Genomic DNA, 27,047 nt, shown 5'->3' with positions numbered 1-27,047 from the left:
TACAGTATAAGACCAACCTGGGGGTTTTCAGAAAATTAAAAAAAAAAAAAAATAAAAGAAGGTATATTATCTGAGCAAAGTTTCATAGAGTAACATTATCAAAGATTTTTACCTCAGAAGAAATACAGACAAAATGGAGTTCTACTCAGAAGCCTTTAATTTTTTTTTTAAACAGGCTTAAAATATGCACATGAAGAAAAAGTATGTGGATATTATAAATAACATAAGTCAGATAAGCTTACACAGTAACACTACAAACATCCCAGTGGGGAAAGAATGCAGTACCAACAGCAACTATAAGCAATCAAACTTGCCTAATTCTAGGCAAAAATATTCATCCATCAAGTGTATAACTGCAATTGACAACATAGTTCTAGTTCGGCCCAAGTTGCCCTATTGATAAGGTTCTTTTTCAGAAGAGAGACTGTTATTTCAACTATGTGCACATGAGGTTCCAGGTTATAGTTAAAAATAAATACTTTGTTTGTGTACAGTGCTCTTCAACAGAGGTCTCAGCAACACTAACAATTTCTTACAAAACACTCCTGTGAGGTAGGTATATCATCATCCCCACTTTACAAATGGAGAAGAGATTTGCTCAGAGTCTCACAGCTATTTAGTATCAGAGCCTGGAACACACCCCCTGGCTCTGTACCAAACCTTTTCACTAGGCAATGCTCTTTTTTAAGTTATACTATTGCATTCAAAAAAGTTATTTTAAGACAACATATATGTTTAATATTACAATATAGCATTTTGTAATAAAACAAGAATACAGTATAGCTCATCTTTGACATACCATTCCTCTCCCCTCCCCAAATCTTTTACTGGGAGATAACAAAAAAAATATATCGGCTAACAAAAATAAGTTTTTAAAACTATGCACTGTAAGAGCACATATGAAGGTGACTGGAAGTATTATGTTTCTGTTTATAAAGAACATTTGTGTTATTTCTCTAGTGCCAACTTGTATCGGGCACTAGTGCCACGCAAATTCTTTTAAGATGGTGACCAGCTGCATGTCTTCAGTTTCGCAGTTTAGTGTCAATAACTCCGCTCAGTCTCAGTCATTACTACAGATACCTTTCCCAAGCTTAGCATAATTGTGATATAAAACCACTTCCCCTACAAAGACTCCTAAAACACTTTTGAAGCTACACATTCAGCTCCCACATCCACTAAGTGAGAGTCTTGATTAAGACAAACACATGTGATTTCAGGTTTTAACAAATTTCCATTTTCAAGTTTTACAACAAAGTGACTAACTCCTGTATTGGGACTGACCGAAGACAACTGAGACTTTGTTAAATTTGTTGGCAAAGTACAGTTGAGATCTGAAACAAAATAACCAATCCAGTTCCTCATGTAGGCTCCATGACTCACCACTAATATATTGGCATCTAATATTTTAGAAGCTCCACTGTTATCAGAGCTAAGTTCTGCTTCACTACAGTGGTTTGTCCAAGGGAAAACTAACTGTTCTTCAGATGTTCCTGAGCTGCTTGCTGCACCATGCATGTCTTGTTCTTTCTGTTCCAATCCAACAGCTAGCTGACAAAGAAATTCAAAAAAATCCCTTGCACGCTCTCTTACCTAAAGAGAAAAATCAGAAGAGTACATTATGAAGAATGCAAAAGACTTCAGCTTTCAGAAATCCCAGATATAACTACTTAAGTTAGAAGACAAACATTTATCACAGATAAGTCTCAGAAATCAGTAAGTTACTGAAGGCTGTCAAAACTCCTCTGCCCTGTGAAGCCCAGTTTGAGAGCAATTGCCATCATCCTCCTGCAGACAAGAGGAGTCAGTCTCAGAATCTGTATTTTAGTTCTAAAGAGATCCCCTCCTTGGCAGCCACTGTAATCAGGTTAAGTATCGAATCATAAAATACTAGGTTGGAAGGAACCACAAGGATCATTTGGTCCAACCTTTAGTGTTTTTAGCTTGGAAAACAGCTACCTTTGGTAGGAGTAAGCTCTCAATAAGATGTTCCTAAGTGCACAATAGCTGCATCTACATTGATGAAATGGCCTAGAAACTAGAACACAAATAAATACTGTACTTCATCCAGTGTTTCTCCTCCGGAAGGTGTGAATGAAGGACACTGCTCTCCAGCAGCCTTTGCCATAGCCTTGAGGTCAGTCAAAGGCCTTCCTTCTGCAACTCCATATTTCTGTAAGAGGCAGGTTACAAAAAGCGAGTTTAGCAAGATACGTCAAGTCTCCAGTACAGCTTCCAAAGCAAGCATCTCTTAACAGCTTTGTTTTCTTGGATTCTCAATCATAATGTGCAGGCTTAACTACCTCATACATTTTATCCCAATACTGGGGGGAGGAGGTATCTTTATATCTGCTATTTAAGTATATATATACATGCTGGGTAGAGAAATACATTAAGAGCAGCATCTCACCTGAAGAACTACCATTCAAAACATTACCTCCAGCCTCATCTTTGCCTTGACATTTTTTTATACATTCTTGACACCCTTAGAATATAAGGTTCAGATGTCTTTGTAACTGAGGTCATATTGCAAAAACCTCTGCTTGTAGTGGTTCACACGAGGATAAACTCCATTTACTTTTCATTTGCAGAAAGACTACAGGGAATTATCTTTCTCAAGTAAAAAAACAAATAGTTTCTCTACAGATCTCTGAAATCTCCACAACCAAGGAAGAGTCCATTTTAAAAATCAGAATTTTTGAAGAAGACAAACAAACACAACAACAAAACCAACCAACCAAAGAAAAAACAGAAGTCGTCCATATATTAAAAATAAAAGATAAGGTCTCCTCCCGTTTTTTTCAAGACACATTACTGCTGCAGACAGCATTTTCAGAAAACAAATAAAGCAAAAAAGATCTTGAAGACATATGTTAACAGACTCAGAGAACATGCAATTAACTGCCTTCAATGGTATGTTTATTCCCAAGACGCCCAAATGCAGAACCCATACATACCAGCTAGTTATTCTGGATCACCGGAAGTCTCATTATAAAACATAATATTTATTATCTGTAATGTATTTTACACGATAGATATACTTGGATGTGCATTACAATTTTTGACCTTGAAGATCTTTCCAAGACACACCACTGACAATGGTAAAACAAATAAATATTTCTCTCTCTGAAGATTAATTCTTCACTACCACTAACAGATGAAAAATATATTCAAATGGAAAGCTTTGGTGTTTCCTTGAAATGCCCAAAGACAGTAAAAATGCTGCAGTTACGATTAATATTTTGAGAAAGTAGGAGTTGATGCTATACTGTCAAACACTCAGTTACACACATTCAAGAAATCCAGATGTTGGCAAACAGGATACAGACATATACTCGTTACTGAGGTTTTTTTGACTTCTGTGTCACTATCCACTTGCTGTGGATATGCAATTAGCTGCCATAATAATTAATTTCTTATAGTCTTCAGAATTTAAATGTACTGAAATACATTTATTTCAGGCTCTCAATCCCCTTCTCAAAAGCAAAATATTGGCAATTTAAGAACACTAAAATACTAAGAGATAAGTGCTCTGAAGCTGCTGAAAATTAAATTCTAATCTTAAATGTTTTTCCAGTATTCTCGCATGAAAACAAAGCATGAGAGAATGAAATTTTCATAATAGGGTCAATGACATATGTTCTTTTAAAGGGCTTCGCTTCTTTTCATGCAATTCGAACTTAATTTCAGTTATCCAGAGTAGCAACTTAAAACTTCTGGCCTCCAGACACTGTACTGGCATTTCTATGCATCCATACAAACATCATGAAAGTGAAAAAAAGTTGTAACAGAGACCTGAGAGTATTCTTTCTAAAATACTGTATCACGACCCATAATTTTTTCAAAAAGTCAAGTGGTAAAGCAACTAAAGACGGGGTGGGCATTTAACTTGCTGGTTTCAGAAGAAGAACAAGAATTTCTGACAGAAAATGATCCAAATAGGAAATGCTACAACTATGTTCTGCTACTTAAACACTTATTTGCCTGCTGGCAATATGCCATCCCACTTTTGGTTTTGTAGCATTTCCTTATTTAAAATTCAGCTGACACTCTCAGTGTAGGATCTGAAGGGTGATTCATAGCAGGAGAAACTGTCAGAATCTGAGTTTATTCTGATCAAGACCTATTTAAAAACAGACCAGAGGAATAATTACGAGCATTATCAGGCAGCGAGACTAATCAGGAAAGCAGATTGTTTCATGGGCAGCAGAGGAGCTTTCCTGTGGTCTCTATGCAAATGAAAAGGCATGAGCAGCTAAAAAGCCAACAATGACTTGTGTCATCAGGCTAGAAGAGGTAGGCAGAGGGAGTTATCTTTAACACTCTACATATGGTGTTAGAAAACAGAGCCAAGTTTTTTATTACATTTAAAATAATTCCCTCTACATGTAAATCTTACCTTACTTAAATCATTAGAACATCACATTTACAGCACTGGTCACTAAATTTTGGCTTTGCTTCACGATTCTGCAAACAACTTATAGTACCTGATGTGAAAAGTTCAGTTTTCAATGACTAAAACCACAAGAAATAGTGCTCTCCACTGTTAAATCTACCATTTAATAACACAAGATACACATCAGCAGTAAGTTACATTTTCAACCTCTTCAGTGCTCAATATTAAAACAAACTCTTTCGGCACTTACTCTCTCTCGAAGTCTTGCATCATACTTGATTTCCAAATCTTTGCAAAACTTATTTTTTCCTAGAATTGTGTCAGCAGTCTAAAAAGTGAATATACAGTCACATTATCAACTTGTTTTCTCATGTGACAGATAACACCATCTTACAACACCACAGTCACTGTGAATCACATTAGTAGTACCTAACAACCCAAACAAACAAGATAAAAAGATTTTCAGCCACTCATTTCTGTCAGAATTGGATATATGACCTGCATCAGGTCACAAAAGGCAGAAAAGCTGCAATCTTCTGAAATTTCTTTCACAATTCAAAGTCCAGAATAATTAAAGACACCTAGCAGCCATGAAAGTTGGGCAGCAAGACACAAAGCAGCAGTAGGATTTACCGTACTTGTTACTCACAAAGCAATCACCGTGACACATTCTTTACACGTAGTACATGATTCAGACTCACAAGCAATATATTCCTAAGAACTGATGAGTTAAAGCCACTGCAAAAGACATAGCATCTACCAAATGAAATTACTTTCTGGCAAGTGGCTACTTAATGCACCTCAGAAATCAAATACTCTTGAAGCAGTTAAGAGGCAGGACGTTGTTTTCTGGCAACATACTGAAGTGTCTGCCTAAACGTTGTGAGGAAAAAATACCCTGGATGGTTCACTTGGGAAAACAAAAAAAAAAGTCTCAAGCTGTATTCACCTGCCTTTTGATAGCATGGCCAAGAGACAGAGAAAACCCAAAGGGCTTAGTTTGCTTTTAACAAGTCTGGAAATCTTGACATTTTTTTTCCTTCCAAGGAAGCATGTGATTTTGTGGGTGCAGGGAGAGCAAGACAACTGATCAAAAGGAAATTCTGATACTACTTTGGAAAAAGTATTGCCTTATATAGACTCTAGAGTGCTGGCTAACTTGCTCCTGTTCTTAGATGCACTGAAGTATGGTACTGGATTAACCTACAGTTTTGACTGGTAATATCAGCTGGAAGTCTCATGGAAATGTCCACATCCAATTGAACTGACATTCAAAGCACTCATTTTGAAAAGGCTCCTTGGACTCTGGCAAATAAGAAGCAGCCTTGTACTAACAAGATTTTATGATCTATTTGATGTATTGCTTAGGAAAGGCTTTATGTTGCAACCTTGAATTTCTGTCACAGAGTAATGTCAAATTCAGAGCGGGCTGAATAAATTTCCTTGTATACATGAATAGCATAGTTAATTGTATGATTGTATCCTGAAATTTCTCCAGGACTCACTCAGTACATAGAATAGACAACATTCACATATTGAGCACTAATTCATACTCTGAACTGCAAATAAAAATGAATTTTCATTTAATGTGCTGAAACCAAAATCTGCCCTGAAGAAGAGATTTACCTTCCTCTCACCTTTCCTACACCATCCATTACCAGAACACCAGCATGGTTCAGAAACATTACCACTTTATAAATGGAAAAGACTCAGAGATTTTTTTTTTTTTCCCTCAGTTCTCAGAGCTCAACCTGTCCCAGTCCTGAACCAACCTTTGGCACTGCAAGGCTCTTTTCCCAACAGAATGAGCATCTCACAGTAGGGCCTCATAATCCCCTGCAGATGCTGATGTTATGCTCTGTTAAGCTTACAAGTCTTACGGAGTTATGATCTGCTCACGCCACATCCCAGTCTGCCCAACTAGTCTATTTTTTATTTTCATGTTGCAGGTTGGCCTGCTAATTTCTGGACCTAGTCTGGGACCTTCCCTCCTAGGCTTATTCTTTCAAACAGGCTTCCCTCCAAAGCTTCTCTCTGCATTTCCTATACATGCTCACTTTGCATCTGTTTTCACTCTCAGGATTCCTGCCCAGCTAGTACCACTCTTGGCATATACTCCTGTTTTCTCCTATCCTGCCCAGGCTTCGATGTTCATCTGTCAGCCATGGGCAGTAGCCAGAGGACAGTGTACCACTCCTGATTCCAGTAACCAGTACACACCCTGACTACAGCCGATGGAGGAGATGCTGCAAGGAAAACTAAACTTTACCACTAACAGTTTCTTTAAAAAAAACAGGTTTTTTCCACTTTTGCAAGGGAATTTGTGCATTCCTCTCATACTTGAGCTATGAAGTGACAATTTAAAAGACACTTCTTCATAGATATTTAGCTGCCAAAAAAAAGGGAGTTCCATGCTAATGGAAACTGCAGCTTTACACATCTTTGGAAAAACTTCTGTGAAGTCTGGAAAGCTTGTCAAACAAGTGGCAAAACACATTTCCTTTATGCAAAGGACAAATTCAGGTCTGTCTTCTACATTACGAGTGTGCAAATGCTTCTCATGGAAAAGGCTGTCCGTAACATAGGGAAAAAAATTACCAACATCACTCTCAAGCAGCTGAGCATTCAAAATCAACTCCCCTAAGGCAGACACATAGCACAGACAGTCTTAGAAATGTTATAATGCACTATAAATGTTTTTTAATTATAATCACTGCCATTCACACACTTAAATGAAGCAATGTGTCAGGCAGTTATTATATATTTTAAAAATATTATTGCACTCCTCCCTCCCTCTGTGTTTGTTTTCTGCCTAAGTGGTGCTGCTACAACAGTTTATGGGACTGTGCTGCAAAACTGATGAGCAGTACTGATGATTTAAGTTTTAAGAATAAAAAAAAAGGAGGGATTTATACCAGATTCTGTCGATCTGGTTTACAGCAAGACTTCATAGACTTTTTGTAGCAGGGCAACAAAGCAAAAAGCAAGCAACCACCAGGGCTACCAAGAATCACTTGCTAGTTTCAATCACATGAAGTCTCCTGAAATCATAGCATCAGTAAAAGAAGAAAGAATTAAGGATAAGGCTTCCACAGGAGACAGGACCTTCCTAGAACAGCTGATCTATGCCTCTACATTTAAAAGTTCAACTTCTCTAATTTTTTGAGTATTTTGTAATCTTGTACACAAAACCACATATAATCCCACTCAGTAATTAACATTTTTTCCAGTTTAATCAAACTATTAAAGTAGTGCATCAAAGTGAGAGGTGTGATATTACCTTCCTGCCAAAATCCAACCACTCTGCATATTTAATGATCCTTGTACTGACTTTACAGCAAAAACTGATCTTGCCTATAGTGGTCTGCATTCCTGCGAAAAACACAGCATATAGCTGCCATGCATGACAGCACAAAAATATCACCTCAAATTTGGTTTGTTTCTTCAAAGAAACTGACTTCAGTCTGTGTTACCTCTAAGTCCCAATTACTCCTTTAGCAAGAACATACACACAGATAAAATAAAGGCAAATCCATAAGAACAAGACTGCATGACACCCTGCAAAGCAAGATGGCCTTCACTGCTTCGTATCTGAGCTGCTTCCATTGAAATTCCCTCACACATAGAGGCTGCCTTGAATTCTACACAACTTAAACTGCAGTTCTAAGTCCATCAAAATAGCTTTTGGCTCTCTGTCACTGTAGTATTCTGGCATCATCAATAGCAAATGAATGTCAAATTCTGAAGCTAACATTTACGTTCAGTTGCCTCAAGAAACACTTACCTGCTTTGCTCGAAGGAGGTCACTTGAAAAGACATGAGTAAACTTCACATTACTGAGAAATACACCAGCAGCTTCCGCTTGTCTGAAACCAGTTGCAGAGAGCGGCTCATCCACTCCTTGACCTGCAAAATAAAAACCCATCAACATTAAGACATGCACATTTTAGATCATTTAGCAGCTGAGCAAGCATGGCAGCAATAAAGAATCTGCTCAGTTGTAAGAAAAATGTTCCTCCTTCAATAAAGTCAACCCTTAGTAAAAGTCACTGTTCCTCTGGTGTTCCCTAAACTCTGCCACACAAATTGTATGAAAAAAAGGAGTACAGGCTATGAAAACAGAAGTATTGTTATCGATTGTATTCATATTAATGTATATATAAGACAAATTTAAGCACAAAACAGAGGCCTACATTTTCTAAATGTGAGTAGTCATTTCAAATCACTTGTCTTTTTTAAAATGATCACTGGTAGGCCTCCTGCAAGAGGAATCTCACAACCAAAACTCTGTAAACAGATTTGTTGATTGTAAATAAGAAAAAAAGACAATACAGCTGAGATACTGTTGTTGATATTAAAATGCATATATGGAAAAAGTATGCACATGAGGAGAGTCACATCCTGACAAACATGAAATGCCTGCTCCTCCCCATTCCTTAACGTTGACAATCCCTTGAAGAAATAAGACAAAAAGAGATTCTGTGTAAAGCGGAAAGCAGCACACACTCTTTGCCAAAGACACAGTTTCACAAGAATTTTACAGCTGATGTAAACACAATCTGTTGTGGTCTCTTCCTCTCCCCTACTCCACCTTGCACATTGACACTTAAGCTCATGCAGCTGCATAGCTGATGGAACAAACCTAACTGAAAAGCAGTAACCCTTCCGAAAGTTGTTTTCAGCCAGAGTAGTCTGTGAAACTTAACTGGCTGCAGAGCTCTAGGACAGCACTGAGAGAGCCAACACTTTGGTAATCCAGCTTGAATGAAACAGGTGTGCTCCTGTCACAGCTCAGAGTCTGTAAGAGAACTGAGAACTGTGCCAGAGGGACAAACCTTTAACAAATTGCTATGTCCACACTTGTGCAACCTATTTTACTTTCGTAGGAAGTCAAAGTAGAGAGCATGTAACTCTCATTAGACCCAGAACAACCACAAAAACATTTTTCACCAAGCAAATGAACAATCATTTATATCCTTCCAATAGTAAAAGACAGGACACCAGAAGTCCAGATCTTGAATTCTGAACACGTTGTCCGTAGTTCAGCCATGTGAGAGCCTGCACCCCACTATGCTGGCATAGGTCTTACACCTCTCAAAACACAAGATGCACATGCTTCTCTAAGAGTTGGCAATGTTCACATTGAAGAAGAACTCGCTACATGTCATCTACCACAGAAGACCAGGAAATTAAACAATGTCATTGGTACTTCTAATAACATAAAGTGTGGGAGTATTTATTCACTTTATTATTAACACAAAGCCATGCTGCAAGAACTGTAAATTGCAATGTCAAAACAGAGGTAGGAAAATCTGGAAGAGTTATTCTTCCTCACAGCATGTAGCAGTGTATGAAGTTTATTTATTCAGAACACCACTAGGTTCCTTGTAGCAGTGAGCCTCAGTTTTCCTATAACAGACATCCAAGCAGCTCAGTGTTTTCACTTCTGGATGTACCAGTCAGCCGTCACTACGGAGAAGTCTGTTTTGAAATGTTTTGTCTAAAGACTGCCTTTCTAAAAAAAGATGGGATTGAACAGTTCAAGCATTTAAACAACCTTTACTTTTCATTTTCCCTTGCTCTACTGTAGGCTTTTTTTTTTCCCAAGTGACAGATAACCTTCTTAAGGCAACAGCCTCCTTTACAACATGACCTTTATCTATCCTTCTGCAGCTCCTTACCAACTCCACCATACAAATGTGCACCTGGCTGGTTCTTCACCAGAGCTGCAGTTCTCACTTCTCATCTGAGTCCCAGGAGCCCTTTTCCCAGTCTTCATACTTCTGAGATTTAACACAGTGCTATGGGACATTCTGGCATCCTCAATAACAGGTGCTGCTATCACTTTGATTACAAGTAACCTTTTTTTCCCCGTTTAGGAAAAGGAACTACTGGAATACTATTTGTTGACATTCTGTGGATACCAACTTAGAATCTTAACAGTTCTATACAGCTATCAAGCTAATGTCCTCGCTTATGAATAAAGTCCTTAAGGTTTGCAATATTATTCCATAATAATAATAATTAACATTTCAGTAGTTGGTTACAGGATTTCTCATTGCACAGGGAAGAATAAATTTCCACCTCTAACAGCTACTAGAATAATTGATACTAACCTTGCAGTATCTTGTCTTTGTTGAATCTTGTTTCTCCACTGAAAAAGATTATAAACAAACAAAAAAAAATCTTCACTCACAATAGTTTTAGTGCATGTTCAAAGCCATTATTGTATTAGATACCAACAGAAGACAGCAAAGTCTGAATATTAAAGTGAGATGGAGTACAGCATAGCCTCTTTTCAAAATATGTATTTGAAGACTTTAAAATAAACCAAAAACATTTTCAAGCAGTCAACTCCAATTATGCAGTCAATATTTACTAAAACAAACCTACATGGAATAAAAGGAAGGGAAGTAATTTCTTAAATGTATCGTAAATGCATTATAATTTATGTACTATAACAACGCCTCCATTCTGGAGAGAAGGAAGATGCAGGAAGACTCTAAAGTCCTCTTACGAAAAGCATGTACCAGATAACTGGACGTGTGCTTTAAAGGGAAGCCAATTCAAGAGATACCAAAGATAGCAGCAGAGCAGGCTGCACACCTTGAGGTAACACAGCATTAAGAAACCAGAACTGGAGAAAAACTACTAGAATGCACATCACCTTCTTCAGGAATTACAATATCTTATCTTGAAAACCATAATTAACAGTATTTCAAGAGAAGAGTGACTAAAACCATGTGCAGATTTATTCGGGAGGGAAAAATCTAACAACTAAACTCAACATGAACAAAGTTAAGCATGCTGACTTTGTTGAGACTCCTCATCTGACTAAAATGTCACGTGCTTAAGTTTTTGCAGCACTAAAGCCAAGTGTGCTGCTTAGTTTTTATACAAAGCGCTATAACCACTGCTGGGTAGAAAGCTTCAAAATGAGCTGCAAATAGCTACTTGATCATAGAAGGCCAGTACTTTGAAGAGAAAATGTTTAGGAGAAGAAAAAGTTTAGCTTTCATAAAAATTAGAGTTAATTGTCAAATGCAGGAAGCTGGATCTATTTAGTCTAGTTAGTGACAAATTTTTGTCAATATCCAGTGTAGCTCGAAAGAAAAACTCATCTTGCCAATTTTAACTAAGTCACAAACACCAATCCATTCATATTTCACAGTAGAAACATTAGACTAACATTCCTAAATGAGCGGTGCCCCACCAGAGAGCTCTTGGCAGGCGAAAAGTCTTATGACTGGTCACCCAAGAGTTCACAAATAGCACTTACTGATGTTACGCACAACCTCACACTTCCACCAATACTAAACTACGCTGACATAGCTTAACCTGCCCAGAGCAGACTCACGCACCTTCTCGCACCTGCTAACACCGGCGGCACTGACTGCTCAGCCCCTCCCAGGTCAAGCGCCTCCCAGCCCGGCCCACAACGATGCCCTCCGGGGCCGCAGAACGCGGATACCCCGCCTGCCTCAAGGGCCGGGCCGGGACAGCGCCCATTCCGCCCGCGGGCTCCCTCCCGCCGCAGCCCCGCCCGACTGACCGACCGACCGACCGACATGAGGCCGTTATCCCTCAGGGGGCTGCGCGCGGCCAACGGACCGCCCGTTATCGGGGGGCAGAAGCGGGGGAGCGGAACTCCGTTGACGCCACGGCCCGTCCCGGCATCGGCGAGATGCGGGGGGAGGGGAAAGCAGCGAGGAGACGGGGAAAGGGCAAACCCGGCACCGGCGGGGTTGTGCGGCGGTACTCACTGCCGGACGACGGTCAGCCCGAAGCGAACCATGGCGCGGCCGCGCAGGTACAGCCCCAACCTCCCCCCGCCCGCCGCCGCGGCCTCCTGCCCGCACTGCGGCGCCCGGCCGCCCCGCGCCCGCCGCTGACGTCATGGCCCCGCCCCCTGCCGTCCCGAGGAGACGGTGGGTGCGCGGAGGCGGGAAAGGGTGGTAGGGCGTCCTCTCCGGGGCAGTCACCAGCGCAAAAGGGTCCGCTGTGTTCCGCCACCCCCCAACCCAAACAAAAACAGCTGCCAAACCTCTTGTCGCAGGGAGTTGCTCAAAAACTTGGCTGCGTCGGCTGCCGAGTGCTCGCCGTGACGTCACGCAGGTGCTCAGACGCGCGGTTACCTGCCCGCTCTCCCAGAGAATGATCCTCTGCCTCCTTCTGCACGAAACATGTTCGGCGCTGCAGCGCACGCGTTCATTGCCTTAATATTTGGCAGAGGCTGTGGGGAGATGTGCGAGTTCGCTCTGCGTTTGGTAGAAGGAAGCGTAAGGAACGGGGGAGTGGGGAAGGGGTCTGGAGCTCTATGGGCTGCAGCTGTGGGCAGCGCACTCACCAGCCCTGAAAACCTCGATATTTACAGTCTTCATTTTTAAAAATGAAAGGGTAGATGTATCCATTCTGAAGCATGTTTTAAGGCACGTGTTCTTACTTTGCAATTATAATCAGATGGCTTTCACCTTAAAACTCTAGTTTTCACATAATCACATGATGCTGAGACTGGAGACTTGAGTAAGTTTACACCTTGCAGAAGATGTAATATTTGTAATATTGCCAGGACTGTGCCCTTGTGGCCAGGAAGGCCAATGGCATCCTGGGGTGTATTAGAAGGGGGATGGTTAGTAGGTTGAGGGAGGTTCTCCTTCCCCTCTACTCTGCCCTGGTGAGACTGCACCTGGAATATTGTGTCCAGTTCTGGGCCCCTCAGTTCAAGAAGGACAGGGAACTGCTGAGAGACTCCAGCGCAGGGCAGCCAAGATGATAAAGGGTGTGGAGCATTTCCCTTATGAGGAGAGGCTGAGGGAGCTGAGTCTCTTTAGCTTGGAGAAGAGGAGACTGAGGGGTGACCTCATTAATGTTTATAAAGGGTGAGTGTTGCAAAGATGGAGCCAGGCTCTTCTCGGTAACAACTAATGATAGGACAAGGGGCAATGGATACAAACTGGAACACAGGAGGTTCCACTGGAATATGCAAAGAAACTTCTTCTCAGTGAGGGTAACAGAGCACTGGAACAGGCTGCCCAGGGGGGTTGTGGAGTCTCCTTCTCTGGAGACATTCAAAACCCTCCTGGACACATTCCTGTGTAACCTCATCCAGGTGTTCCGGCTCCTGCAGGGGGATTGGACCAGATGATCTTTTGAGGTCCCTTTCAATCCCTAACATTCTGTGATTCTCTGTGATCACGCTCGGTCTTGTTAAAGGCAACTAAAACCAGTAAGAACACTGACCGGCAACAGAACTTTGCTCACAGTAATATCAGTGGTTGGATAAATTACCCTAATTAAAAATCAATTAGAGGTCTTTGAAGCGAAATCGTACCCCCAAGTACTCATTGACAAAGATGGGAGCTGTTCTGAAACAACGGTTTCAGACCAGCAGTTTACAAGTAGCAGGTGGTGTGGGCACCTACAACACAGGTGTCCACAACCAGCTGGGGCCATGCTGGCCCTGGTCAGCTGAAGTTCAGAACTTCCACCTGTTTTCTGAAATATGGGGCAGATTGTCATCTTCTTCTTCAGGTCCTTTTCACCCAAATCATTTCAGCTCCTGGGAGGTAGATGGGAGATTGGTGGAATGTGGCTTTGGGATCCATAGTCCTGGGATGGGTGAGCTTCATGTTAAGACTGTTGCAGATTGATTTGTTGGACAGAGGCCACTTTTGCTCCACAGCCACCACTGTACTTGCGAAACAGAGGAATTAGGGGAGTTCCAGAGGGAGAGCAAAGCAAACCTACCAACTGTGAAAAACATCACACACACTCTGTATCACAATGATGTTTTCAAACTCCAGAGTAAAGCTGACATTTGAGCTAGATCAAATAAATCAGCTCTCCTCTTTTTGCCTTGCAGTGTTCTTTCTGGGCTGACTGACAGCATTTGTGGGAAGATGTAAGACACATCAGTGTTTTGTAGTTCACATTTCTTTCCTGTGCATTACCTGCTGGGTGAGTAAGGGGATTCTTCCTTCAGTTGCTAGGGTTTGGCATTCAGACTCTCACTTTCCTTAGTGAGAGTGAAAAAGCAAAGCCATAAAAAAAAAAGTCTCAGAAAAGCAGAAGTTGATTTTGCTTTTTCTTCCCCATTTCCTGTTTTTGAAGATTTATAGAAAAACATGCATATATCTTGGCAAACTGTAAGGATATGGTGTAGAGGATGTTTTCCTCAACACAGAAATACAACATTCACCTCAGGAAAAGTCCCTGTGGCCAGAAATACTAAGGATTCAAAATTATTGATATTTTAGGAAATTAACCATAAAAATTTGGTCAACTCATCACTCTGTTATTGATGTAGAATACAATAACAGTTAATATGTATTTTATGGTTTCAGAAAGCAAGGAAATACATTGGAAAGTCACTTAAGGGTGAACAGAGACATCCAAGGAGCTATAATAGCACATAAGAACAGAGAAAATATCATTTAAAGTAATTTTAATCATTTTGATAATGGCAATTTATAATAGTCAATGAGCGCAAGGGCCAAATTGCTATTACTAAATAATAGTATTATAAAATTACTACTGGTAAAATGGACAAAGTAGCAGAAGAAGCAATTACAAATCATTCTTTTCCCCTCAGAAAGCTGAAGTTCTATGGATTGCAGACAGTGTGATTAACCAAAATGTTAGTTGGTCAGATAGCTGAGTGTATTTCCTTTAGGCTTTCACAACCAGATGGAAAAAAATGCTATCTAAAATCAGTCATTTGAGAAACTCTTCTGGGTTGCCCAGAGATCTGACCTAACTTTGAATCTGGTTTTTGCTTTAACACCAAACAAATTCTAAACGAAGACTAAAACATAATTTGTTTCATGTGATAGCAGTTTAAAAGAGATGCTAAATAAAATATTTTATGCATCTGTGGGTCTGTTTCAGTCCCTTTTTATCTTCCGTTGGCAGTGTGGCACAACCCTGTATTTCTGCAGCGCCTCTCCTCCACAGATTTCAGAACTGACATTTTCAAAGGGTGAAACTGGTGACATGTCTAGCCTCTAAATGAGCCAGTGCCAAATGACTCAGCTCTGACCTATTTCTATTGTATCACCATTAAAAACAACTCTGTTTTGCTACGATGATAAGACCGTAGCTGTGTTTCAAGCATGTTTCAGAAGGACAAGAAAAAAAATACAAGCCGACGCTGTTAGCATCTGTAATCTTCTAAGTGCATGTTTTGATACAGGTTCCTTGCAAAAGCGGCAGCTTTTCAGGCAAAATTTTAAAGGGGCTTTGTCTGAAGTCACAGTTTGGGTTTGTGAGAAAATAGCTCAAACGGCCTACAGCTTCTGACTTACCAGCCTCATGATTTTGCTGCTAGATCATGTTTCCCCTTTCCCCTGTTTAGTCCTCTTATCTTTGCTCCTGTGTCCTTCATCTTTATATCATATGCACTTTTTTCCTGAGCATTAAAATTCTGATTTTTCATTTCTTCCCCCTCAGTAATTTCTTTGATCTGCTGTAGCACATCATGTCAGTCTGTGTTCATGAGCCTATTTTTTAAACTGACCCATTGAAACTGCTTGTAAAGCACAACTGCTAACACAAGCACTGTTACTCATCAGATGAATAGTACTTTGAGGAAGTCATTTTAGGAAGAAGAAACTTCTGCAGAGCTGTAAATTAAAATTTTTTGAATGATAACACTTTTTTTTCTATTTAAAATTTTAAACTTGAATGATGTTGACTATCTGGTAAAGTCCTCATTATATGGATCGTGTATCACTAACATCAGACAATTTCATCAATCTAGTTATCTCAGTTATCTAATCTCCATGAAATGACAGTTGGCAATTAGGAACACAAAACTGAAATAATCAGCTGGACTATCTCTTCTGCAGCCCACCTGTCACTCAGGATCTGACCTTGCTTCCTGCTCTTACAAGTACACTGGCCCAGCAGAAACTGAGGCTGAATTTCTTCAAGGCTTTTCCTCTCCCACTCCTCTCCCTGTGTAATATGCCTCTCAAAGACCTGCTGGCACAAAGAAATGCATAACTTGGTCAAACCCAAGCACAGAAGTTGTGCTGTGTCTGGTTCTTGAACGAGACAGGCTGGAGAACATGGCCATGCAATACCTTTGCGGCAACTACATCAGTTGCTTTCATGGAAAAGTAACTTCAGGAAAGTGTTTAATTCTTTTTAAGACGGTTTTCAGGATAATATAGGAGCTGCAAACAGGGAGCAGAGCCAGTCCCTTGTGACTGCCTGGCTGAACAGAAAAAAAACTGTGCTCCTGTAACAACAGCACTTCAGACCAATTTGCCCAAACTCCCAAGTTTAAGTCAGCTGCAGACTTTCTGGTTGATGGAGATGTTCAGGTGAGCCGTTGGAGAAGTGAGAAGGTTCAGATAAACATTTGACTTTCTAGAAGACTCAGAAACCCCAGGCAGCTCCTGGAGGAGCTCCAGGAATAGCTGCAGCTGTATGAGTTACGTTACCGTCATCTAGCGGTCCTCCAGCAGTCTGCACCCACAGATTTTACTGTCCAATTTTAGCCAGTTCCCGTTTAACAAGCTTTGCATTTTGCTTAGATCATGTATTTAATCTTTTGCTCTGGTGCTGCTAGCCATCAGGGAGAATCACACCCAAATTTCATGCACTTCTGTTGCAAATTTCTGTAACATTAGGCCAAGCCTTAATACCTAAGCTTGGGAAACTAAATAATACCATCAGGGCACTTAGGAAAGATCGATACTTCATCGTGTGTAAGAAGCAAATCCAAAGAAATTGAAATAAAAAAACGTCTTGGAGAAGCAAAGAGGTGTAACTTGAGGAAGCAGAAAAAATTGTGAGAATATTTTTTTTCAGATGTCCTGGGTAAGAATCCTGAATTCGCTACTCATCTTCCAGCTAGTTATGTCCACCTCACAGTTTTGCTCAAGTTCTGAAAACTCCAGTCATCAGAAAGGTCAATGTATCGCTCTTCAGGGATGCTTGCTAGTCTCCTGCCAGATGAACCAGAGTTTTTGCTCTAAGAAGCATTACCAAGTAATCTGAGGAGCTGCAGCCCCAAAGGCGGCCAGTCTGCTGACCTTTCTCCTTCACTGCTCTGTCCTAATTCTTCTTGTAGTTTCTGCATGTTACATTTTGGAAGAGCTCAAATAACATACCAGTTTATTTTTAGAGAAAACTCAATAGCGAGACAGAGCTATCACTGCATCATTTCCACAGAAGGACAGACATTTAAGGAGACAGACATTTTCCCCTTATTATTTTCCTTCATTTACTGTGCTGTGCATCAGATCCTTTATCTCTCCCTATCAGGTTGCAGCAGAACTCAGGGCACCCGCTCATGGCAGGCATCTTGCATATAGACTTATACCTAAGCATAAATACTTCAGATTTATGCACCTTAATTTGTAAGCCTAACAGGTCTTGATTTAATGTATCTGCTACCGAGGGACACCCTTCCCCATGGTGCACCTGAAGCCCATGCTAAGTGCTGGCCTGATGTTCTCCCTGACAACTGTCTGTAACAAGACTCCCACAATTTTCACTCTTAGCCCCTGGCAGCATCAGCAGTAGCATCAGTTGCCATGCAGTGTTTTTGGTGTAAAAATACTGTGGTACCTGTGCCCCTGTGGCTGCACACAGCTGACACGCAAATCACCCTTGAGAATGCTTTTAAATATATTGTTATATTAAGAAAAATGAAAGGGTGTGTGGAGTTTTTTTGATATTTGAAGAAGGTACAAAGTAAACGTGGTACAGCCAGCTTTCTCCAAAGATCTCCAAAGGGACCCCCAAAGTCTTTTTAAAATAAACTTTCCCTTAATTGGGAGAAATGATTCAGTGTGCTGTAGGGGGCAAAGAAGTAGAGCATGGCCTGTTTGCCTTCGTGCCAGCTGGCTGGCTTTGGTTTGCAAACAGCGCAGAGAAGGCTCTAATACAATTCTCTAAAAATTGAATGCAACTACTCTATGTTTATGCCTGCAAGTGCCTGCAGAAGGGTGTGAAAGTCAGTAAGAGAGTCACCTGCATGAGCATAGCCATACTTTTTCCTGACCTGTCTCTTCCCTCTGAAACGTAAGATTAAAATGCATCTTTTCTACCTTACCATCTACATTGCCATTAAGCAGTCCATGTGTTTGAATGTGCATGTGAGGTGCCCTTTGTCTCTTCTGCTCTTTACCTATAGGACGTTCAAGTTATGGTATGCTTGAATATGCTTGTCATTTATGCATCCTCCAGTGCATCCTTTCCAGGGAGAGTATGGATGGCTGATTGGTTGTGGCTGCAGAGAGCAGCCTTCACTGACCTAGGGAGTCCTGTGCGCTGATTTTAATAGGATGAAAAATCAAATAGGATTAAAAATCAACAGCAGAGCGCCGACTGTCTTCAGCAGGGATAGAATTTTGTTCTGTTTGTGCTGGTTGCTTAAGATTTATAGGGAATTTAGTTTTTTTAGAGCAGAACAGAATGACATAGTTCATGGACAAATTAAAAAATATACCAATTGCAATAGCAGTGTTTGAAAAGACTCCTGCAACAAATTATTAAGGATGTCTTTTTTGAAACACCAAGGAAAATTCCCTGCTTAGAAAGACAAACTGCGTTTCTAGTCCCTACAGAAAGATTTGGAGAAATACAAAATAAAACATAATCTGACTCATATACTAAGACTGGAAACACTGAGCAATTGTGTGGTGTTTTTCTCTTCTGAAATTTCAGTGTTAAAGCTTTACTCTCTTTGCCTCCACAGTTTTCTTAAACATAAAAGTCAGTCCAGCGTGCAGTTGTTTGAAAGCATGATTTTGCTATGTTGTCCCACCTTAAAATCCTCAGGGTGTCCTTATGTAAAGTATAGGATCATGATGGGCAGGAATTGTTTGCAGATGGTAAAAAGACAACAATACAAAATGGTTTCACAGGCCACATAATGGAACTTAACCCTATTGTATGTGGCTTCTCAGCATCCAGCCAGCTTTCTTCAAAGGAAGGGAACAGGCTGTTGTCCAACTAATTTCAATTGTAGCTTCTCCGCACTATATCCACTAATTCTGAAAACATACATTTACTTAAATGACAACAGAACATCTCTTTTCTGCTAAATCTCCATCTAGTAAAACTTCTTAAAACACAAAACTGCAGCACACAGCCATGAAGTTCTGGAGGGGCTATTGCTGACCCTATAGTAGGAAAGGAATTAATCCCTTAAAACCTGAAATCAAGTTGGAGAGTATCTTTTGAGCTTTAAACCATAAATGGAAGGTGCAAGAGCAGCCCTTACAAGTTATGCCTAAGAAACGCTGCAGATTGCTGGTCATGTTGTTAAGTAGTGGCCAGAGGAACACGAGGACTCGTGATGCTTTAAAATCTCCACCTTTGGTGCCGACAACCTGTGAAATATGAGGCTCACAGGTCACTTTGCAAGGAAGTCTTAAGACTTTGCCTGAAGCCACAGCTTCCAAGATTTGTGCCATTATCACTAGAAAGGTCTGTAAATCCTGACTCACAATCTCATTATTTAATTTGCATTTCCTATCCTGTCCATATTTTATTTTTCTATTTGTTCATGTCTATTTATTTTTGCTCGTATGTTTCATTTTAGCATTATGTTTTTCGAGTATTTTTCCTTTTCCTTGTTCATTACATCTTCTAAGGTTTTTCCCTTTTTATTTTTGCTTTCATTTCTCTTCTCTGGTTTTGGCTGTATTACTCACTTTATGATAGTGTTTACTTTTTCCCCAGTATATCTGCCCAAATACCTGTTCTTCATTGTTCAGTGTGCATTTGCTCTCCCCAGGGATGCGTAAGGGCCTAGCATTCAGAAGACTGCTACTGGATGGGAGTGGAGAACAGACCATGAGGTGAGGCCAAGGATGTGACATGGGACATTGGTCAATTCACAGCAAGCATCCCAAAGTAGGAGACATGGACAGGGCAGAGGGAAAGGGCGAGCATCCCACCTCCTGGGTGCAGGCTGAGGACAGAGACTTGGCATGTGGAGGCTCATTTCTTCCCTCTGGCTTCACCACAAAAGCCCTCTCCTTTTCCTCAGTTTGCCTAAACCTTATAGGAAGAAAAACAACATAGGTTTTGCAGTAGCCTTTTAAATCCAACATACAACAAAGGGGAGATTTAAATATTTATATTAGTTGCAAAACTGTGCACTCTGTGTACTTACGAGGACTTTTCCACCAGCTCAATTTGATTTCCACAATGTTTTTGATCCAGCAACTTAACGTTTGTAGGACTTTGCTCTCCTTAAATCTCACAGGACTGTTTCACAAAAGAACCATGCCACAATTTGCCAATGCAGTAGGCAATGAGCTAGGTTGTAGAGGAAAATTTGTTCTGTGACTGCAACATTCAACAGTTCACATTTTATAAGCCTGCTAACACCATCTACCTAGAATCACAGAACCACATCTCCTTCTGCACCATCTTCACGCTAAATGAATAAAACCAAGACAGGCAAATTTAGGTCAAGGTGAGTTTATTGTCCATACAGCATACCTAGTCCCGCCAAAACACTTTTCTTAGAACCATCTTTAAACTAGTCAAAACAACAGATTATTAATAAAAATGACAACACTGAACACAGAAGACCTTTTAAAAGGTAATCGAGACTACACTGTACCAGAGTCTTATCCATCAAAAACACTCTCGCATACTTTCTAAATACTTTTGTTTACACTGATCATGTCTACTACTGCACTTTCTAGCATCCCCTGACCATATAAACATCCACACCTCTTAAAGAGCACATTGTGAGAGAATAACGTTGACTTGATATGGCATCACACTCGATAAAGCAAAACAAAAAAAAAAGTTTGAGAACAGAAACTGTGCAACCGAGAGTGATTTCTGAGGTACATGAGAACATGGTAATAAAACATAGTGGAAAAAATCCAGTGGCCAGGTAATTTGCTGAGTAATTAAGAACCGTCTGATTATTCAAGCATAAATCATCAACACTGAAATGGGATTAATAGTACTTTTTCACAAGCATGTTGGGTATATAATTGATTATGAGGTGCTCCTACACTACAGTAATGGGAGGGAGGGCAAGATCATAAAAGTACCATCAATATGAAGCTGAAATAAATGCTTTTAGCAATTGTGCCAATCCTTTGGCACTTGTGGAAGTATAATCAGCAATGTGGTTTTTTTTTAATTCATCAACAGGAAGATTTATGATTTCTGCAATCCAGGGAAAAAATCTGACACCTCATTTTCAATAATAGTATTCATTTTTTTTAACGTTAAAAAGAAGTACTAAGCAGTATTTTAATTTTGAATGCTACTGTGAAAATGCCCAAATTGTAGGTTTTTCAGACTTCAAATACAGTACGCTCCTGGGTGTAACCAGACGGTTGGTATTTTTTTGGGTATGTCACTGCAGCTGGACACTCGTGCCCCCGGTGGTGACCCACCCACACCTGCTGGGTCCCTACAAGGGACTGGGGCTGCCAAACCCCAAGGGTGCAGCAACTCCCCTTCTTCGCCCCTACGACCAACATGCGAGGGGCCGACCTCGGTGCCAGACCTCACCCCACTTCCCACCAGTGCTGTGGAGCCCCAAGGGGACGATACTGCAGAGGGGACCCCCGCCTGGGACCAGGGCACCACAGGAGGTGGGACGGAAAGCAGGGGCAGGCACCCTAAATCCTACTCCTGCCTATTCTTCACCTGCAGCATGCAGGGGAGCAAACCATGCAAATGGAATGGATACGGTGCCCAGCGTGCTGAGGACATCCCGCTGTCTTGGGGACCCTCTGCCCACTCCCCTGTGAAACCACGTTTGCTCATGCAGAAAGGCTGTCAGGGAATGATCTGATCTCTCATTTATGTGCTGCATGTGGCTCCTGAATCTTGCTTCCACAAAATTAACATTTTTTTTTTTCCTCCAGGAGAGACACCATCACTGAACTTCAGGTGCTCCCAACATGGAACATCAATGTGGGAGGTCACGGTGGTGAGAACAAGGCTGTCCCCAACACCAGTTTTTGGGAATAAGGATGTCCCAGACCAGCTCTGGCAGAGAATCAATGCATTTTTTCCACTATGAGTAGGATACCGAAGACCGAAACGGAGCCAGCGCCCCGGCTGCCTGCAAACTCTCCCCGGTGCGACCAGAGCATGGGCCCCGGGGAAAAACCAAACTGTCACTTTGTGAGGTATTGTGAACATGGGAACCATTTCTGTTTTGTCCAGTAAACCTGAGGTAAGTATACTGTCTTTGCAGGATGTGACTGAGAAGGAAGAAAAAAAAAAAAGAAAGAAGGAAGGAAAAAGATAAAAAAAATAATCATGAACACGCTATTAGGAAAAAAAAAACCGAACAACTGTACAGGGCATTTCCAGTAAATCAAAGAACTCATCATATCTCCACTTAACCATCTACTTCAGGATTTGAAATTTAAGCAGTAAAATAATATATTATAAAAATGTTTATAAAATAGCAGCACACTCAGTGAAACAATACAGCTAAGTACTGTTAATGTGAATAAGAATGAAACAAATCATAGCTTCTTAGCAGCGCAAAAAAAAACCAAACAAAACCAAAATCAAAACAAAACACCCCTCCCCCCACAAAACAAAAACAAAAAACCCCAACAAAACCTTAGAATCTTAATCCATTTTCTACCCTCATCTAGCCAAATACGGCTGAGTCCATTCATATAATATTCTTCAAAGTAGCATGTTCTTTCTGGATTTCTGTCTTAAAAATGCAAACATTAACATTTCAACCAACAGCTTCATACTGTATAATTGCAAACTGTTAATACAATTGTGCAAAAAAAAAAAAAAAAGTTGCTCCAACTCCTTTGCCTTCTAAATGCCTCTTCGTTACAGATGGAGCAGAAAAATAAATTCAAGTACAATGAATACACCTTTGCAATAAAACTCCAAGTCACACACCTTGATGTTTACCACTCGTGTCTTTTGCACCAGCAATTTTCTTTTGTTGTCCATAGATAAGCATGCAGGTGGTATTAAGATCCTTCTGTGACACTGAACAATACAAATCATCAGGCTTTTATCCGGAATGTCATGACAGGAATGTCATCTGAAGCAGGTGTTGGTATTTCCAGCAACACTGCAACTAACCAAGTACACCAGATACTGGAAAATATTGACTATGAAAAGCTATATGCTTTGCTTTCGTGACTTCTTAATTCTTTTTTTTTTTCCTTTATTTTATTTTTTCTTTTTTTTTTTTTTCCCTCGGCAAAATCGTCATAAACCATCTCATTTAATCCCTTAGGAACAATTTTCAAAGTGCTTTTCGAATGAAATGGTTTACAAAAATGCTCACTGTGGATCAATAAAGTTAATGAAATGCTGAAAAAGTGTGTAGGGGCGGTGGGGGAAGATGGGCAGGTAGAAGAGGGATCAAATCAAATCTCATCTTCTTTAACACAGTGAGGATATGTTAAAAAGAAAGATGGACAGAGCATCATTTAAATGTCTTTATGGCCAAGCTAAGGAGCTGCCAAAGGTTAACATTGACGTGAAGCATTAGTGCTGTAAAGGACTATAATGCTTTTCACAGATGATCCACCACATCTTGCAATCCAAAGGTCAGAGGCAGTCTGATTAGCGAACTGGTCGGAATTAATTGGTGCATTTCCCCCATCTAACATGAACACTCAATAACTTTGGCTTGGCCCACAGTTGGGTAAACGGGATTGCCCTTATGCCAAAGATGCTGCTGTGCTTAGAATGAACCATTTCTAAAGGAAAAGTAGAAAAAGTCAAGAGGGGAGAGGGGAATTTGAAAACAAAACAAAACGAAACCAAACCAACCCAAAACCAACCAACCAAAAAAACCAAAACAAAACAAAAACATCAAAGAAAAAAAAAACACCTGCTCTTCCAGCTGGCAAAATAAAGCATCTTCTTTCTTAGGTAGCAGCTACCACAGACAGCAAGAGTAAACAAAACTAACATACAGAGATCCAACAAACACTTCTGACTAATAACAGAGGTGACAGATCAGCAAATCTCTTCTGCACTCAACATGGTTCAATTGCTTCAGGGATCTTTTCCCACTTTGCCCTAAACCCTTTATTCTATTGCTTTGCAATCTAGTCAAGCCGTAAAATCGCACACACGATTCCTTTCTTAAATCTAAAAAAGGGGTGTATGCACTAGGTCATAATACACAGACAAGTATACTCTACTTTGTTCCCACAAATGCAGGCTTATATTTATCTAGCTACTTTGTATGCTTTCATAAGCATTTAATATCACTGATACATAATCAAATAGCAATTACCAAATATATTGTGGGATTCCCTTCTGTAGAACATCACAGGCACCAAATGCTTTTTTTTTTTTCATTATTCAGTTTTTGTATTTTTTTTACCTAAAAGAGCTTTAAATACGTTCTATGTGGGAGCAGATTAAAAAAAAAAAAAAAACAAACAAAAAAAGAAGATTTCACTCTAAAAATAGTAACAAAAATAAAAGGGCAGGGGGAGCAAGCGTGACTTTCTGTGCTGATGTCCTCACAGGTTGATATCTCTCACATCTGTGGGAGTGCTGGCCTGGTCCAGTTCGTCCACCGTCTTAGAGGGGTTGCTTTGCTGTTGCTGCTGCCGGACTTGCCTAAGGCTGTTTACTAGCACCGCCTCGATCTGTTCTTGACAAGCTTTAAGGCAGTCCTAGAGGACAGAAAGCAAATTGATCTGTTAGTGGAGATAGGTAGGTTTCTTTTCCTTACTAGGCTACTAGACATTGGAAGAGCATCAATTTGGTATTCCCAAGGAGCACCTGCTGTGGCGGAAAATGACCTTGAATTCTCACAGGTAATCACCATGTACAAACTCCCTGGGTTAAACAATGATAAAGCTGTATTTATTAGAATCTTCAAATTTTAGTAATTCACTTGTTTGTGCTGATTTATGTGGTCTTCTTCAGCAAGAACCCAAAGCATTGCAAAAAACGAAGGGCAAAGTACAGGAATTTTTGCATTCTGCTGTGCAGGGTTAGGTGACTTGCGTAGGTCTTCACTACAAAAAAAGCTGCACTTTTCTCCTGAAATAACCAACATGTGCTATACCAAGGTCACACAGACAGAGGCACTTCAGTCCTACCATCAAGCAAACTGATGGTAAATCAAAGGAGTTTTGAGTTCCCTGAAAAAGCGCAGTGCGCTCTCTGTTTTTATCACTCACGCATTTGGGTCCCCAAGGCAAAAGCAAAAGAAGGGTCTGTTTATCTGTGAAAATTCACACAAGTGGAATTAATGACGCAGCCCCAAACACGCAGCCACGTTATCATTCTCTGAGCGCATTCCAGAGAAAAAAAAGAGATTTCAGCAGCTGAGGAGAAAGAGGAGGTGCAGGGTACACTCCCATGCCTTCAGTCTGAGAACAGCATTATTTTAACAGCCCTACGAGTATTTATTTGTGATAATTCACAGAAGACATTAAAGCAAGTACTGCTACTAGAAAAACAATTAAGTCAAAAATGCACAGCCAAGCCTCAGAGACCACTACTTTACAAATTATACTACACAACACTTGGAGAAAGAGCAAGATACAGTACAACAACACAAATATTACAGGATGTTCTGCATTCTTGATAATATGCTGGAAGACCAAATAATATGGATATTTAAAAAAAAAAAAGTGTGAGAAAGCATTGACAAACACTTGGTTATAGCAGAAACTGAAAAATAAAACCCAAGCCATGACTGTATAAACACAATGCCAATTACATGCAGCATGCTGGGGATGTGAGAGTATCAATATGACACTGTGTAGGTGGGTAGATGCTGCTACAATAAATGTTTTTTCTAAAATGAGCCCTGTGAAGTCCTTCTACAATACTGGAAAAGGTATCGATCCCATAAACTCACTGAAGCCTCAGTCTGTGTAAGAGCCGGGTCTCTCACAAAGACTTCAGGCAGCAGAAAAACACAGGTTTTGGTAGCAAGGAGTTTCACTGCAAAGTATTTTAACCAGAGCACGGGCAGCACCTGGCAGGGGTGGTGAGACCCGGTATCACCATTCCCACTTTCAGGCAGAGGAGCTGAAGGACAGGACTGGGGACTGACCTCCACGGGGTCCCACGGATGCTGGTATCAGCCCAGGAACTGAGTATGGGATGCAACTGCAGCTCTGGGGACACCACCCACTTTCTACAGGCAACACCAGGTTACTCAGAAGAGTCTGAAGTATTCATGTATGGAGGTTTGTCATCCTAGGCAGACTGGCAAAACACGTCAAATGCAGAGTATCTGCTCCGCTGACGACATTTACATTCTAGACGGGCGCAATAAACTCTGGTGGGTCATGTACACCCGTTTTTCTTGGCTACTAGCCAGCAGCTGCTAGCTGCAAAATTACATCCTCTCCTCGTCATGAAACAGTCCCGCTTTATATAACAAAGCATCATAACCTTTCTCTGAAGGCACATCTGCCAAAGAGAGGCACTGATGGACAGTTTTTCAAACTGATCCAGGAAAAAGGGGTTGGATGAGATGCTGGCTATAGAGAGAAAAATATTCACAGTGATGTGGATTACACTAGATACAGCCAGAGTGAGATGTCATCGAAATGTATCTGGGCTACCTGTGTGCAGTATGACTCAGAAGCTGGTTCCCTCAGTGTGGTAACATCAGGGTGAAACAGAGTATGGGGCACGGTGACACAAAAGAACTCTGCTGCCACATCCTGTGCATGTG

General features: G+C 40.7%; 2 protein-coding genes across 3 annotated transcripts in view; both read right to left on the bottom strand.

Moving 5' to 3' along the window:
* Nucleotides 1-139: 139 nt before the first annotated feature.
* Nucleotides 140-12,293, bottom strand: TIGAR (TP53 induced glycolysis regulatory phosphatase). Of its 2 annotated transcripts, none has more exons than XM_065844039.2 (6): nucleotides 12,160-12,293; nucleotides 10,513-10,550; nucleotides 8,181-8,302; nucleotides 4,647-4,724; nucleotides 2,063-2,173; nucleotides 140-1,593 (listed from the first exon to the last, which is right to left on the bottom strand). In XM_065844039.2, the coding sequence occupies exons 1-6, from the start codon at nucleotides 12,189-12,191 to the stop codon at nucleotides 1,138-1,140; spliced, it is 837 nt and encodes a 278-aa protein (XP_065700111.1). In that variant the 5' UTR covers nucleotides 12,192-12,293; the 3' UTR covers nucleotides 140-1,137. The 2 variants fall into 2 exon arrangements, with proteins under 2 accessions (XP_065700111.1, XP_071673183.1); XM_071817082.1 differs by lacking the exon at nucleotides 12,160-12,293 and adding an exon at nucleotides 11,758-12,145.
* Nucleotides 12,294-20,826: 8,533 nt separating this feature from the next.
* The window catches only part of CCND2 (cyclin D2), a 39,389-nt gene continuing 33,168 nt past the window's right edge, over nucleotides 20,827-27,047 (bottom strand). Inside the window, exon 5 of the mRNA XM_065842472.2 lies at nucleotides 20,827-25,020. Within this exon, the coding sequence (XP_065698544.1) occupies nucleotides 24,865-25,020 (156 nt within the window). The 3' untranslated portion in view covers nucleotides 20,827-24,864. The remainder of the gene's footprint in view (nucleotides 25,021-27,047) is intronic.

The sequence above is a fragment of the Patagioenas fasciata genome, chromosome 1 (assembly GCF_037038585.1).
Source record: "Patagioenas fasciata isolate bPatFas1 chromosome 1, bPatFas1.hap1, whole genome shotgun sequence".
In the NCBI taxonomy this organism is placed as follows: Eukaryota; Metazoa; Chordata; class Aves; order Columbiformes; family Columbidae; genus Patagioenas; species Patagioenas fasciata.
Note: the sequence above shows the minus strand (reverse complement) of the source record. Positions and strands in the feature narration are given on the sequence as shown.

Coding starts and splice junctions, on each gene's coding strand:
- TIGAR (XM_071817082.1), bottom strand. CDS start 11,966: ATGTCGGTCGGTCGGTCGGTCAGTCGGGCGGGGCTGCGGCGGGAGGGA. Junction 4,725..8,180: donor ACCTCCTTCGAGCAAAGCAG/GTAAGTGTTTCT, acceptor TTCACTTTTTAG/ACTGCTGACACAATTCTAGG. Junction 1,594..2,062: donor GAGGAGAAACACTGGATGAA/GTACAGTATTTA, acceptor TTTTCTCTTTAG/GTAAGAGAGCGTGCAAGGGA.